Raw genomic sequence first — 17,227 nt, 5'->3', positions numbered from 1 at the left:
AAAAAGTTGGTATGTACAATGTCAACCTACAATTGTTGAGATAATTTAGCCTGAAAAACTGCAAAGGAGTAAGAGCTCCTAGAGAGCAATATTTCAGGGCTATTGAATGAGTTGTTGAGCATCGGTATTTTTTGGATATTTGGGGATGACCCAAATGAAATTGCTGGAAGAGAGAAAAAGAAGGTGCTGCTGTGATGAACAGATCACAACACAGGTTAGAGATCCTACCAAAAAAAACTTGTATGCTTTTACAGGAAAAAAAAAAAAACTTTTTATTAAAATCCCAGAAGTTCTTGACATGAAAAACTTTCAACAAAAGGATTGCATTTTTCTGTAAAAAATCACTGTAAAAATTCACTGGCTGGTTGGGTTTTTTTCATCACCATTTCTTCCAGTTTGTTTCACAATACCACTAGACTCTGTCTTTGCTGTACTGCTCTTTTTGGGAGCATAGATAAACTCTTCTCTCCTTGGTATGCTCAAAAGTGCATTTGCTACTTTTTCCTGAGGTTTGTTTTATGAGTGATCCAGTTTATTAGGCAAATGTATAGGTGGCGGGCAGCAGTGTGAGGTTTTTCCATTCTGAGGCTCTTGTTTCTTCTTCACCGAGTCAATCCATGTCTGCATCTGTCTGTCAGGACTTGGCCTGATGCATCCATTTACGCCCTGTAAGCCTCCAAATAGTGATCAGATAGGAGTGGCATCTGGTCCATACCTCTGTAGGAGGTATGTAAGCTGAGAATTCAAAGGTAGAAGGCTGTATATTGCTAAAACTGTCCTCTGGCTTCTTCTGCAGGGAACACTTTTTCATACTGCATGTATTGAGCCTGGAAACTGGAGCTCTAGGAGGTCACTGAGGCAGATAATCTGGATGGGGTATTTAAGGCATGCAAAATTTGACAATTATCAAAAAAAATGTGTTGTGGGAAAATGTGGGAAGATAGTATTTTCTTCTGTCCTCATAGATACAAAATACCTAATGTTCTGAGCAGGTCTGAGGGGGAAACTTACTGCTAAATTAAAAATACAGGAAGGTAGACTTACTGGCTTTCTCCTGTCCTAAGTTTCTTTTGTTCTCTCTCTCATAATACAAGACGACACTCCAGACACCACGTTTCTGGGGATTACCTTTCTTGGGATTGAAGCCTTTGGCCTCATTCTTTTCCTCACAGTTAAGAGTGTTCATAAGCTCCTGGAAAGACACTGTCTGTCATGTCTTGTTGCTTAAATATTGTGATCGAGCCTGTGAATAATCTCAAACTGCTTTGACATGTCCATAATAGCTTTTGTTCTCCTTCTGTACCTATCCATTTCCATTCCTTAAAGTCCTCTAGCACGGAGTGTTCCAGCTTGGATGTGGTACGTGGTGTTTGACCACAGATGCTATAGGAAAATCAGACCGATACCTTTAATGTTTGTGGATGGTGACAATGGCTTGGAAAGTGAAAATGACCCCTCTGTGGCAAATGATACTGTTAGACCCTTTTGTCCCCGGCTTGTGAGTTTTATTCACCCTTTGGTGAAAGTTGTTGAGAAGCGGTCAGCTGAACCAGCGGTACCCTGCAGAGTGACATGTTCACATAGGGCTTTTTCAGCTGTGCTGTGTGCAGTGAAGGCTGTGTTAACACCAGATGCCAATCATACACCACCAGTGGATTTGCAAGATTATAGGACAGGAAAAAAGATGAAGGTTAAGCACAGGGCACAATAGAGATTACTTATGGTAATGAATTGTATAATTTTTCTAGACAGATCTGGATTAATGTTTATCCCAGGCAAGAGATTACTGTATGTCTGATTCTAGTTGTAAACAGACATTATTAAACAGAAGGTTTATGTTCATGAAATGCGACTATGGGTGTTAAAGCACTTATGATTTATTGTGTGCAAAGAGAAAAATTAACCTGTTCATCTGCTATAGTACGAGATGCGCTGTGGATTTTTGCATAATTTGGAAGGCATCTGCTCCTTTGGAATACAAATAACCAGTGAAATGAGAAGGATTCTCGTCTCATTTACACTGATCCAATGCCCTACACTGCAGTGATGTTGAAATGGTGTAACCAGCAAAAGAATAGTCTTGTGTGCTTTTGTAAAGCAATAACACTTCTATAAGATGTAATGCTGCCAAAGTCTGTTTTCTTGTGAATCTTAAGGGTGTTTTCTCTGTAATTGAATTAAAAAAATGTTAATGTTCAGAGAGCTTAACAAATGATCTTATTTGGGTTTTCGAAATAATTCCCTTTCACTAATTGAAAACATAGTGTTTAGAGACCTTGAATTTTTTAAAAAAATATTTTTAATCTGTTTTTCACATGATTTATGTTGCAGCCCATTTTTCTCCTGCTTTATTGTATCACTGCTGCTTTAGCATAAATGAGGCATAGGTAAGACATCCACATTTTTTAATACTGCCTTACCTTAGTAGCTAAATAATCACACCTGAGTCAGTGACCTCTGCGTTTTGGGTGAGCTGAAAAATATCACCTTAAGAAAACTAAACAAACTCTAAAACTTTGCTTCTTTGATGGAGTAGACATTGCAACTTTATTACTTGCTAACATGGAAGTATATTTTCACTGTGAAAGCAAAGAAAAAATACAGTTATCAGAGTCTGTTCTTTCTATTTATGGACTGTATTTGTAGCCAGCTGATTTTTGTATAATGCCATTTGAAATTATCCATTTAACAATGATGGATGATACAACTATGTTGCTTTCCCTCCACTTTGTAACTGATCCGTCTACTTATAGATTGCATTGGACATGTTGCTGATGCTTTATTTGTAAAATTCACTCACATATGTGAGAAATTTGTCTGTTAAGTCTTACTGACTTCACAGAAGCTTCTCGGATAAGTAAAGATATCCCTGTATATAAGCAAAATTAGCCCAATATGTAAAAAACATAGGCATGTGGAGCAAAAAGGCCTGGGAATATTATAAGGTATGTTAAGTGAATTAGAATTTAAGCAGTTACGCTAGGTCTGAATAAAATGTAATCTGGTAAGATGTTCTGAATGCTTCAGTTAAAAAAAGTTGCAATCTTAAATTGCCATCAAAACTCTTCATATTGCTCTTCTATATTTCTTAGCTAATTTTTATATTTTAGATTTAGTACAACAATATATATTGTTTCATGAAAAAAAAGTAACATTTGTAATATTTGCCTAATTATCAAATTTTACAATGGCTGTGAAGTGTGTGTCTGGTGTTCAAGTTCATAAACAAATCAATTAACCAGTAAAAGTCTCTGTGGGCTTTTTTAATCATTCAGTGTAGCATCTGAAGCTGATGAGAACTTCTGGAGGCACCCAGGATGTGGGTGAGAATCCTTCAGGAAGCCAGGGTGAGCTGCACTGCACTGCTTAAAAGTTAGTGCAGTGAAGCATTGTGTTTTGAGAGGCACTGAAATACACCCAGCACTCTTTTCTTTGCTGTGTGTTAGCAGACATCAATAAGTCATAGAGATGACCTCCATCTTCCAAAGAGAAGGAAAGCTAGAAATGAAGACACATTTCTGTTATCAGTCTGCTGTGGGTCGTAAGTTGAACTGGTGTTATATTTTCTTCTGAAAGCCGCGTAGCCTTGACACGGTGTTTAACAGTGTTAAGCTTATTGCTGCTGAGCTAAACATGTCTGAAGCGAACGATGACCCTCACGTCTTTGCGATAGCAAAATGTCTCCCTGATGTGATCCCACAGACTTGGAGCATTAAGTTAATTTTCCCCTGGATTTCTGAGCTGCCTTCTTTTTACCCAGTGGAGAGCTTGTGAAGAATACAGCTTCTGACCGAATGACAGAACATGGAGGATGAAATTAGATGCATTCAATTAGAAGATGACAAAAAGCCTATCTAAATATTTGTCAGGATGCTACTTACGAGGCGTAGTGTCCAGCCCGGGAAGTGAAAGGCAGCCGCTCTCAGGACTTTGTAGTCTGGAGGGCTGGGAAATGGGTAAATCATCCAGATTCTTTATGGGTTTGGAGGGGATAATTGAGGGTATCGAGTTGGCTGTTACAATTCCAGGGTTGGTGATCCCTCTCGTGTAATCTCAGATTAGTTCTTTTCTTGTATTCATTTAATACAGAATTAACCATTACAGAGTTTTCTGGACCACTTGAGTAAATATGTTGTTATTTGACCACTAGGATGTGTAATTTGGTGGTTTATGGGAGGTATTGAAAAAAAGAGGAGCTCTATCTTCTCCACAAAATAAAAAAAAAACCACCTCAAAACAAACAAACAAACAAAATCCCAAAGCCACAAAACCCAAAGAAACAAAAAAGCCAGAGCAAATGTGTTGGCTACGAGATTGTCGGGGTTGGACCAGAAGGTTTACTGCTTTTTCAGAGGGCAAAAGAATGTTCTTGAAAACTAATGTTCAGAATTAGTAGTCAGTTAAACAGAAAGAGATTGAGATCTGCAGCTTGGTTTGGCCACATCTGTTTATCTGTAAATTAAATCCATAGCAACTTTTAAAAGTAAGAGGATAAATCTCTGGCTCATAATTTCTTGCTCGGAAAGTTTTAATTAGGAATATAGAAAATGTAAATGCAGCATATCATGTTTACCTTTTTTTTTTTTTTTTTTTCATTTCTGTTACCGCAGTTCAAGGGAGAATGTGACTATGATAGGGTTAATCCAGCTACATAAAAATCCATGCTGTGTATGATAGTAGTAAAGCTTGTGATCCCTTGATCTTTGATTAGATCCAAGCTAGTAAATATCTTGTGTTTAATCAGAATGAGTTGTTCTGCATGTAGTATAAGTCACCTTCACAGATGGGATGTAGCAGCAGAGTTGTTCACGAATATTTGTTTTAATCCTTTCCAGAGCAACCACGCTTTATGTTTCTTTGTTGTAAATCAGATTCAAGCAACTAAAGACCCGCATGAAGGAGAGACATTTACTTGCAGTCAGGAATAGGACAGTGTGGAAATCTTTTTTCCTTTTTAATGAAAAATGTAACTTACTCGATTCTTAAAAGGTATTTTATACTATTCCATAAACATAACTAATACACCATAGCTGCTTTTTTAGACTAGGATGTAAATATCATTATCTAGAATTTCATGTTAAACTGTTCATACACGTTTCTAGCTCAGGAGACTATAAATACTCAGAGGCTAAGATTTATTGTGGTAAATGTTCAGCCTCTATTATTATTCTGTATTTTAAAGATATTTAGTTAGAATAGTAGCTGTTCTGTGTGCTGGTAAACTGAAATTCTTAAAACCTTATCTGTAAGGGTAGTTGTTTTGTGTGGTATGTCAGCGTCCTATTTACCTAAATCTGTCATAATTGCCTTCCGATACATCTTCCTCTGACACTCCAAATATTGAAAATGAGACAACTCTTTGCTGGGAGATTTTCTACCGAATGTCATTTTTCTGTGTTCATAACTCGATGGTAATAACTGGACGACCTGTAGTTAAATGCATCTCAATTTCTCTCACTTATTTTTCCTAATCACCACACAGAGCCTTCTGTGCTCAGAGGTGTGATTAGATTTAACCTGCCATCATATCTGAAGAACTTTCTGTACAACATATTATACACTGCAAGAATTATATATGTAAATGGTGGGACTAAGTGTAATATATACATAGATATAAAGATGAGTTGCCCTCATGGCAAAGTTAATTCCTGATTATTATTTTTTCTGTCTTTAACAGGAAGACTGGAGAGCCCCCACTAATAAATGGCTGGATTCCTTACCTTGGGATGGCGTTGCTTTTTAGAAAAGATGCTTTCAAATTCTTACTGGATCAGCAAAAGAAACTTGGAGATATTTTCACTGTACATATTGCTGGTGAGAAATATTTTAGCATTTCTCTTGATTGTTTCCATCAGTGAAGTTAAATACTAATTCAAATGTTTAGTTGAGAATCTTCCATAACCAAAAACTTTTGCTTAGCATAGGCCGATAAAAATTACTTAAATTCACATGTATTGAATGCATAGTAATTATCCATAGGATGTAATTATCAGCAAGGGGGGTTTATATACAGCTATAGGTCTGTATGCTTATTGACAGAATTTGTAGGCATGTAATGTATGAACATGGATTTTGCCAGCACATTTAATTGTGTATTGGTTTTTTTTCCTAAAGAAGGGCAAACTAACATCATCTTGACACCGCACAGAAAAATATCAGATTAAATTTAGAAAACACTTCAGAAAAAAAGTGCAGAATATGTTCTCACACATTTTACAACTGGTTGACAGGAACACAAGGGAATGAATGACATATTGACTCAGTGATACAATCAGGACTGGAACACAGAAACTTCCCGTTGCCAGCCTCTTACTCTGATCATGCCTGCTGAAAATAACAATATAATAAAGTATGATATAACCTTGCTGTTTTCTGTATTTATAGCTGTACTACTACACTAGCTTGAATAGAAACATTTGAGTGATTTCACATAGACACTTAACTGTAGAAGAAAAACATAGAATGAAACTGGAATTTTAAATGAAACTTAAATATATAATTTTACATAAATATACACACATATATACAGATGTACTTTTTACCAAAATCAATTTAAAATCCAGTGTTTTCCTCTGTTGACAAAAAGGCAAATTCTTATTTGTGCAGGTGGATGTAATGGATCTTTTGCCTCTTTATATGCTGATATCCTTGTACTGATGATCAAATTTAGAGTTAAGTCTATCTCATTTTTAGCTATACCTATATTTTTAGGGAGTTTCAAATAAAAATGTAAAGTGTATAGTTTGCTTTTTAATTTCATGGCAGTAGCATTATCTTTATATTTCCAAATAAGTACTGTTTTTCAATAAAAATAATTCTTTTCATTACAACTAAATTAATTAAATTGCAAGCCGTATGTTTAATTAATAAAATTTGTCTTCCTCTTACCAAATCTGTTCTTTTTTTTCCTTTGGAAAATCCTTTGAAAGAGCACTTTTACTGTTATTAAATGAGTGATTATTTTTTTATTCATTCAGGGTTTTTTCTTTGGAAACTGGTATGCTCAGATTTTTTCCATCTTGAAAGTGAGTTTGACACATTACAAGACCAACTTTCGTTGAAATACAGTCTTTTTTATTGTTAATGTACATTCACACTCTATACAGTTGTGCCTTCTTACGAATACAGATTAATAATTACCATTCAGAGCCTACCTTAATACATTCATAAAACCAGATACAGCCATGCTTCAGAATCCTTAATGTGTTTAATCAAATATTTATTTCTCTTTCACTTCTTCATTATTTTATCCAAGGCTATGTTTAGACATTTGTGTATTTAAGCAATCTATGAATATAATTCAGTTTCACAAATTTCTATTTGCATGCTAAACAAAACTCCATTTCAGCTAATCTCCCTGTGTTCAGGTATTCTAAGGAAGCCTTCCTTGATAAGGACTGAGGTAAATGCAGTGAGTTCTCAGTATCATTTTAGCCTTATGCAGGGAAATCTTTGATTTTGAGAAATTGTCATAACAGAGATGCCACTTTAAGTTCTCTTTTTTTGGTATAAAATTACTGACCATCAAGAGAAGCAGTTTGTCATCCACAAGTCAAGGAAGAAGCTGAAGCTAGTTAGTACCTCCTATCATGTCCCGAAGACATACAGGATTTCTATATGTCTTACTGATTTGACAAAGATGATGTTTATATGCTTGGCAAACATAACGTAGCCTGTTGTGTATGGACTATCATTGCTTTATGCCCCTGGTCAGTGTCTAAAGGTCCTGTCAAAAAATTCTATCAATATATATTGTTCTAATTATTGGTTCTCAAACTAGTTCATTTGGAAAATGCGGAACGATGCTCGGAGTTTCTGGCGTTGCCCCGTACCGGTAATGCGATTTCGCTGATCGTACTTTCCCATGTGATGAGCAAATGATTGTCATCCCTAAAAGTTGCAAGGGACATGGATGTCATCTTAATAAAGAAATTAAAAAGCACATCTTTCTATGAGAAACAATGTAAATTCCTGACCTGTCGCAGAAAATAGTTCTCTAATTGGTTTTGTGTGGTGGTGCAGCAGAATCGTTTTCCCCAAACGTCACGGCAGCGAAGCACCACTGTACATCATTGTCAGCAGTTCAGCAGAATCTCCCTAATAAGAGGACGATTACGTAAATGCGATTGCCTTTAAAAAAGAGAGAGAGAGAGGGAAAAAAAAAGAATAAGGAGGGGAAAGAGAGGGAGAGAGAGTCTGTGGTGTTGAGATGATCTTACTTCCCAAGCCAGCCCCGCTGCTTGTTAAGGCTCAGCAGCATAGGCAGACGGCTAGGTAAGACCTTAAAGAACTTGAAACAGTTTTGTCATTGTTTCTCGGGATTAAACCTTGTCTCCTTTTCCTGACAAGTTATTAGGAATGATACTGAACTTTTCAACACTCTCTCTGAGACTAACGCAACTTTCAATAAAATAATCTGAGGGTTTTTTACTAAGCACACTTGCCTTTTCGAATACTGCTGCGAAGTCATTCTTTTCTTTTAAATCATGGTACACCTACAGTAACATATCACATTTTTCTCTCTTAGGCAAAAGGTAATTTACATTAACTCCTTATGAAGCTGAAGCCTGCTGCAAGCATTACCGAAATAACATCCATCATTAGATGCCATCTGAAATACTTGTCTTTCATCATTAGCATTAAAAAGCTCCAGAATGCATTATTAGAGTAATTTCTTAACTATCATACAAATACTGGCTTCTGTGCTCAGATTTACCAAAGTTGACAATTTTCATATTTTCCACATCAATCTTCTATTTCTAGGAGACTGTAGAAACTAAATGGAGATAACCAGGCTATTTGCAGCAGGAGTGTAATGCAGACTGAAGGATTGGATGGGGATGTAAGAATTCTCTGTAGCCATATCTTTTAAAAATTCAGAGGACTTTTACAGAAACAAGGATACATCTCTTACTTTGTTGTGTTTCTATGGTACTAAGTAAAATAGCTCAGGGATTTAAACTGTTGGGATGTGGAGTGTGGCATTTCTGTATGGACATTTCTACTTAGTTTTTAGTGTTGAAGGATTTTTTTAACAATTTAACAAGGAAAGGGTTGGTCCTCAGTGGTTTCTACATAAATATCTTCAATATTTAAGGCTTCCTGATTTGTGGAGCGTGTGGTATGCCTCCACTTTTGGCTCATCTGGCATTTACCGATACCCTGATGGAAATTTATGAGCATCAAAATTTGTTTCGGTTTCGGAAAAGACTACTTTTAAGAGATAGTTCTTGACATTAGTTGCAATGGAAGGACATGGGAGGGGAGGGGGGAAGCTGCATTTTAAAATGCCAAATAAAAACTGGAGACTTTAGGAAAGATTGGCATTTGTTGGTCTCTGACACCATCAGGGACAGTCAGAGGGAAGAGACCTCATTGGGGACAAAGACAGAATTTAAAAAGCAAGATTAAGGACCATATTGACACTTCCAAAATTTAAAATCATAACTTGAGATGAGGACGGTTGTTCCTGTTTGGATGTTTGCTGCTCAGGGTAGAGGAGGTGTTGGGGCACGGTTTTGTAATTAGCAATCTGTTCCTGGGTGGAAGAGGCTGGGGTAACCAGTGTAGCCGTGTAGTGCATCTGTGTGTGAGTAGGACTGTAACTGCTAAAAGCTCCCAAACCCACACTCACAACAACTTTCTAACTACTATTAATTAGCCCTAGATTTTAGTCTTTTTCTCATTAAGAGATCTAAAATTAGATTCTCAGTGAGGTATATAAACAAGCTGCCTTTGTTATAGAGGGGTTCCACTTTTTTCACTGTATAGACCTTTACTACATGCAGCAACAAAAGTATTTTGGTTTATGTGTTTATATATATTGGTGACTTGCAGTGATGTGGTCTGGAGCCTGAACTGGTTCTACAAAATGAATTATTTTTTGGTACATACTTACTTTTTGCTACCAGGAACCTGATGAGAATAATAAAAATCAGGATCTGTAATACTCTGCTTCTCTCAGAGATTTTTTTTTTCCAAAGTATGTGCTAGTGTTGAGTGAGTTTTGGTTTAAAATTATTGCTAAAATAGTTTGTTTGTCTGAAAACTCATTTGCTGAAAATCATTTTCTTACTTAAAAATTATAAGAATTGATGTGCGTTTGCTAAGTGTCTGATTAAAGATCACAAAGAAACTCATATTTTGCATCAGAAATAAGCAGATGGTGGACAGATGGTTTAAATTAATATTAATTAAAAATCTTAACTTAAATTGTTTACCCTGTAAATGCAAAGTTAGGAAGCCAGCTTTCATCTTTAGGGTTAATAACACTCCAGATCTATTTATTAATAATTGCTCCAATGGGCATTCTTTCCAAGCTTTTATAGCAAAGATGGTGGCCTCAATAAAGAGCATGAAGGTGGGTGAAAGGTGGAAAGGGAGAGCAATCCTAGGACTCTTAACAAAGATCCTGGAGAGGCTGAGACTAAAAATTCCTGTCATATTCTGTGGTCTGGGAAGGAAGAAATGATCAGAAAAGAGGACTGTGATTTCAGGATCTCTTTTTCGTGCCAGTTTCTTGATATATTTATTCTTTAAAAATTAATTATGTCTCTGGTTGTTTATGTTACAGTAAAGCAAACTCTACTTCATACACTGTTGACAAAAAAAGGAGGTCAAATTCTGTCACTATTTATCCCATACGTTTCCTTACTGGGTCACTGGGATTGCAGTGGATGTAATTGGGAGGAAAATTATGGCAGCTGGTAATTTCAGAGGAAGTCCAGAGCACATCCAGATTTACCATAGAGCACTGTGTGTATATATAAGTCAGAATATGGAATAACTATGATAATTCAAATATAACTATATGGTAACCATGGATACTTGTTGACATTTTTAGTGGTAGTGACTACATTATCTCAGGACATCTGTCACAGAGCCAAATTTGGTCCTCAGTTAAGTGTGTAGTGTTCCCATTAAAACCAAAGGAGATTTGTCCCTTTAGTGAGACAGAATTAGTCTGTTAAGTGCTGGAGTCTTTACTGTTTATAACTGGGATATTTCACAGAGGATGTGTACATTTTAATGGGTACGCTTTTTCCCTAATGCCCCTCTCCATTCAAGTTAAGGATCGGGAAATCTAAATTTAGACTTAACATGGGAACCATCTATAAAGAGTTAAGTTTTAATCAAACTTCGGGGCCATTAGCATTTTGTTTCATAATAGTTCACCAAAACGCTTTTCTTTAGTAGTGGACTTAAAGATCAGGGAGAAATTGCAGGACTTTTCTGGCAGGGGCAGCTTGAAAAAGCATCAGATGATGCTGTCCTGTCCCTCTGTACAAGCAGCTGAAGGTTCAGCTGTTTGACCTCGCTGAGTTCCTTGGGAAAGGTAGGAAGTTGCCGGTACACTGACACAGTGGATGATGGCACCAAGGCAGTGTGCATCCCAAAATGGCACCCATGTTAAAAATGGTAGCCTGCTCCATTGTAAGCTGTGGCTTCAAAATCAGATCCTAAGGTAGTCGTTTTACGGATACTAAGCACATTCTTAACGAGAAGTTAGCAAAACTTCAGGGGGGAGAAAAACAGTTGTAAGAGAGACTTTAAATGTTGGGGGGTTGCAGTGTGCAGTTAAAGCCATAACTGGCAGGTTTTGGGGTTTCTGTGTCATCTGCTTGAAGAAAAGCTGCCTAGGTGGTGTATTTTCCATTTCAGCCATCATCGTTCACTTCCTTCCATGCAGGTGAAATGTGCGTGTTGCTCCCTTTCTGCTGGTAAAACCCCACAATTTTCAAATGCTGCTATGACTTTAGATTGTATTTTCATGTTATACCAGAGTAATAAATGATTTATTTCAGAGTGCCACGACTACAGAGATCACACCCTACTGTTGGCAAAACCAGTTGATCAGTCTACATGGAAATGGCTTCATGCTGATTTTAGAAGAGCTATAAAAGTATACACAGGTGGAATCTGCATCCTGACAAAGGGAATCTAAATAAAACTTGTTACCTCTTCATTTTTTCTTTTTTCTTTATTTTTTTATTGCTTTGCAAATTTCTTTGGGATTTTTATGGATGCTTTTTTTCCAGGCAATGGCTTATTTTCAGTCATTACTTCTGAAAGTGTCACCAGATTATTAAAGTTCATGTCTATATTTTTTTCTTTTCTTCTATTCAGGTAGATATATTACTTTTATCATGGACCCATTTCAGTATGTCTATGTCATCCGAAATAGCAAGCAACTTGAATTTCATGAATTCGCTGATAAAATGGCTTCCAAAACTTTTGACTACCCAGCTTTGTCAAAAGGAAAATTCCCCGATCTCAAGGAAAACCTGCACAGAATCTACCAGTATCTACAAGGCAAGCCTTTGGATATCATTTCTGACCACATGATGAAAAATCTCCAGGATATATTTGAATGGAAATGCTCACAAGCAACAGATTGGGAAACAGAAAAAATGTACAAATTCTGCTGCTCTGTAATGTTTGAAGCCAGTTTTATAACACTATATGGAAGAGTTCCTGCTGCAGATGGCCACAAAGTTATTAGTGAAATCAGAGACAAATTTATCAAGTTTGATGCCAGCTTTCCCTATTTAGCTGCAAACATACCAATTGAGTTGCTAGGAGCTACCAAGAAGGTTCGGAAGGAGCTTATACATCATTTTTTACTTCAGAACATGACAAAATGGCTGGGAGGGTCAAAAGTGGTCCAAGCCAGACAAGATATATTTGAGAAATATGAGCTGCTTGGAGATTATGACAAAGCAGGTAGGAAACTTATGAATGATTGCTTGTCTAAAATAAAATAATTTACTATAGACCTTTGAAATAAAAAGGCAAAATGGCGACCTTGAAATTTTTTTATGTTCTTTCTAATTGGCTAATGATAAAATGTTTTACTCTGAAACAACCCTCTATGATAATTGATTTTTTTTTTTTGTGCTGAGGTGGTAAAACAAGATACTTAATGGTGATAATGAGAAAGATTATAACTGAGCTGCATTTCCTCCCCTTATTCCCCCCACCCCACACGCACACACCCCCCCCGACATTACATTTCAAACTATTCTCATTAAGCAGAAAATTAGACTTCAGAAGCCTATTGGTCCTCATTAGCATTCACTGATCCTTGGCTGGGTCTGTGTCCTAACATCTTTTAATTAGCACACTGCAAATCTAATCAGTGTAATAAACGCTATTAATCTTCCTTTTCACTTATTTTCTCCCAGCACATCATTTTGCCTTCCTGTGGGCCTCTGTGGGAAACACGATTCCAGCTACATTCTGGGCCATGTATTATCTTCTGCGGCACCCAAAAGCTCTTGCAGCAGTGCGTGACGAGATTGACCATTTGCTGCACTCAACAGGTCAAAAGAGAGGGCCCACGTATAACATCCACCTCACCAGAGAACAATTGGACAACCTGGTCTACCTAGGTAATTTATTTTTATCTGTTAGGAAGAAAAGAAGGGCTCTCCCAGCAAACTCACTTTATCACTCATTTCTGTTTACTGAGAAGGTGGAGGACACAGCTGCCTAATTGACATAATAACACCCATTTACATCAATTATAAATTATGTAGTTTATAGCTGTAGATACTCTCATTGCATGTAAACACTAAAGCCTAGGTAATTAACTATGCAAGGTATGCAAAAGGCTAAATCAAAGCTTTGCAATTATTTGAAAAAAAGTTGATGCCTATTAAGTTGTTTGATTCTGAGCATCTGCCGAAGTGTTAATGCATTTCAAATACTTCTATATGGTACTGCCAAGAAAGACCCTTTTCTGAAATTAAAGCAGGATAATGTATTTAAACTGCAAATGTAATTTTTTTCACAAGCAGTTTCTTTCTTTCTGTCTCCTTAACAAAACAAAAAGACTTCTAAAGCGGGCTTCAGTTGAGCGAATGCTTCCAATCAAAATACGAGAAGGTAAAGCTTTGCAGAGCAGAAATGGTGTTTTCAGTATTGAAGAAAAGTACCTTGATTCAAAATAGAGAGCTTTGAGGGAGATACAGATATTCCAGTTCTGGATCAGGGGTTCAAAGGAAGACCCTTGCCTGTACTGGAATTTGTTTGATCCAGGAGCTGGATAGGCTTTCAGAGCATCAGCTGATGGTTTCATTTCATTTGCTAGTGTACAGGCGCTGGCAAGATAAATGCTAAAGTTAGCCCAAGGGAGGAGAGGGGGTGTAGCAGGTAGGAACCTAACCTTGAAGCATCTGAAAGGCTCCATACGTAGTGTTAGTAGGGTAGGCAACTGCTGAATAAATGCTGAGAGGTTCAATATTCCTCTCTTTTTAAACATCAGAAACAGTCCCTTGTTAAAGCTGAGCTCGTAATCTATAGATTTTGGTAGCTCGTGTCTGTGTGTCTTGGTAGGTCATGGCCTGAACTGATGTCCCACTCTTAAATGAAGCTGTGTCAAGAGAGGGTGGTAGAGCAGTGCAGTATCTGTGCACGGTTTGGATCTAAGCAATAGCTGCCATTCTCCAGGACCATCCAATGTCGCATGTCTCAGGAATCTGTCTTCAAATTTTATTTGTTTTTTATAGTACAAATATAAAATTGAGTTTGATCCAGTTACCTTTTGTTAGAGCATTAATGTTAATCTTATATAGTGTGAGTCTAGTCAGTTGGTTTCATCTGGAGTCATGGCTGTTTTGGTGCAGATTTCTCTCTTAACTGATGGAGAGGGCTTTTGAAATAAGGGAGGTATTGAGTGACAGGGACACTTCTGAAGAATAACACAGCATTCTAAGTAAGTAATGTACTTTTAAGGAACACAGTAAAACTACATCACATCAAAGTTAGCATCCACCAAAAAATAAGAGAAGAGGAAAGCTACAAAGCATCAAGAAGATCAAGAGAGCGTTTATTTTGTATTTGGAGACTGAGATGATAATGGCAAAGAAAAATAAGGACACACAAAAAAAGGTACCCCAGAAGTGTAGGAATAGGAAAATAAAAATACATACTTCACTAAAACCATCTGGTGCAAAATGGTATGAACAGTTTAGAAAATTAATTGTGTCATTCTTTTGCTGCTCCTTAAAATCTTGAAGAACCTTGGTTCAATTTATGTGTTGAGAGGAATGTGCCACATCTTGTTTCATAATATTCTTGTAAAGCTTTTGTTAAATTTTATAATCAAGTTAAACGTAATGTGATATGAACAGAACCTAGATTTCAGTTCTTCCTGGCCCTTAAGTCATAAAGGGCCGGATACTGTCCTATAAAATAATAATACAGAAAAAAAATCTGTAGCATAAGAGAATTAAAGTCACGCTTCATTGAAAGGGGAAAGGGATGTTTTGTTAATAAATGTGTAGGAGGGACAAAGGTCCCAGTTTGCATTGCTTGTGCACCAAAAATCCGCATGTTGCGGGAAGGCTGGGGGCCAGTACTGCCTTCGCCCTTGCAGCTCACTGACCCCAACCTCTGAGACAGAGCTTTTCCTCTTCCCACTCCCCTGTGCCAACCCAGAGCATAGGAAATCAAGATTTGTGTCCCTGCTCTTGAGTAAGGCAGACAAGGTGGGATTCTTGTATGTTCATCACCTTGTCATCTCATTCTCCTGTTTTAAGCGCTCTGATTCTTCGTCCTCTTTTTGGCCTACTATAACAAGAGCCTTTTTTTGGACTCCTCATGCTATGGAGAACAAGCAAGAATTGCTAAAAAGCCTTTCTCTGCAAGCAATGTTGTTGTCATGGTCAGATACATGGTCTAGAGCACAACATGGCCTGATTGACTTCTAAATTCAAAGCACAGGTATGTTATTTTTTAATTAAAAAAATGAAAAAAACCCACCCAAAATTTCAACCTACAGCAAAACTAGCAAATTTTGGCCCTGATTATTTTTTCTCATGACATTTCTGGGGCAGCACACTTGGTTTTGTCTATGTAAGACTTTTCCCAAAACACAAATGCACATATTTGTGTGCACAGAGTAACATATATTAATAGTCCTTACGGCTCACAACAGAGTTCTAATATGGTAAACGACACATGAGAATGGTCTGTTGGTTTTTATGGTTATAATGGAAATGCGAAGGGTAAAGCAGAGATATACTTAGTGCATGTTTAATGCTAGGCATGTTTAGTCAGTTCGTTTGTTTAATATTAGTCCATTCATTTATATGGTGAAGTATTCTTGCCCCAGGTCATAGCTGAATCCCAGATATTTCCTGCGAAAAGAGCACAGCTTGAAAAATTGTTTCATACACAAGAAAGGGTAGGAACCCAAAAACAGCTAAGACAGAGTGCGTAGTCATAACACAAACGCTAAGCTATGAAATCATTGGTTGGATTGAGAAAAATGAATATATTTTCCTGGAATGGGCTGGGCAGAACCATTTAGTTCTTAGTAAGATGCAAATGTACTTGTTTCGGATTATCGTTTGTGTTGGCACACCGTGATGCCTGTGGGTAAATGACCCCCCCCCCCAAATATTTGCATACTCTATAGCTATTTTCCTACAATACACTCTAATAATTATAGTACCCTATTACCTGCTATGTGTTAGTGTAAAATTAACAATCCATTATGCACAATAAGTTTTATAAAACATTTACAGATAGAGATCATGTTTAATTAAAATTAACTTGCCTACGAAAGCCAAATGCACTTATGATTCGCAATGACCTTTTATTACCTGCAGTCCCTTGTTTTGGCTGGATGATTGACAGCTTGCTGTTTGGCTACCATGTTGTATTTCAGCTGACAAGACTTTTCATTTTAACTCAATTTGCCTGCCTATCACAAGCTGGTGGCAGGCCAGTCTCAAGTCACCCAGCTTTGCCTCAGCAGCTTGCTCTATTTCTCATTAGTACGCATTTATTCAGTGGAAATTGGAAGACAAATGCTTGAAGGCATGTGAACTAAGTATAGCAAATTAGGGTTTAAAGACTGAATATTTATAAGTATATTGAAACAGTTTTTAAAAAAATATCTAGAATGAATTGGTAGCTGAGTGCTAGCTTTAGTATAAGAGAAACGAAGAGAGAAGTGGGAGGATTCTAAGAATAACAATACTATGAGATATATCTCTCTCCCCCCCACCCCCAACCCCCTCTAGAAAATATGTAAAATCTCTCTGACAACACCTTATCAAACAACAGCCTGGCTTCTTTATGTAGCACTCGCACAGTGAAGTTTAGCATCTCATGTGTGTAAGAAGGGGGGAAAAAAATGAGGGTCATGTTCATTTGCTGCTTGGTTATCCCTTGGTATGCTTTAAATTGCCTTGTTTGTTCGGCACAAGCACAGAAA

General features: G+C 37.1%; 1 protein-coding gene across 3 annotated transcripts in view; it reads left to right on the top strand.

Moving 5' to 3' along the window:
* Positions 1–17,227, top strand: part of LOC121084465 (cytochrome P450 7B1) — a 126,376-nt gene that overhangs the window by 98,352 nt on the left and 10,797 nt on the right. For 2 of the 3 annotated variants that reach the window (XM_040585909.1, XM_040585911.1), the window contains exons 2-4: positions 5,678–5,814; positions 12,127–12,723; positions 13,185–13,391. In XM_040585909.1, the coding sequence (XP_040441843.1) occupies positions 5,678–5,814; positions 12,127–12,723; positions 13,185–13,391 (941 nt within the window). Of the gene's footprint in view, positions 1–2,361; positions 2,388–5,677; positions 5,815–12,126; positions 12,724–13,184; positions 13,392–17,227 lie in introns of those variants that run through there. The other variant, XM_040585910.1, reaches the window with a different exon arrangement.

The sequence above is a fragment of the Falco naumanni genome, chromosome 3 (assembly GCF_017639655.2).
Source record: "Falco naumanni isolate bFalNau1 chromosome 3, bFalNau1.pat, whole genome shotgun sequence".
Taxonomy (NCBI): Eukaryota; Metazoa; Chordata; class Aves; order Falconiformes; family Falconidae; genus Falco; species Falco naumanni.
Note: the sequence above shows the minus strand (reverse complement) of the source record. Positions and strands in the feature narration are given on the sequence as shown.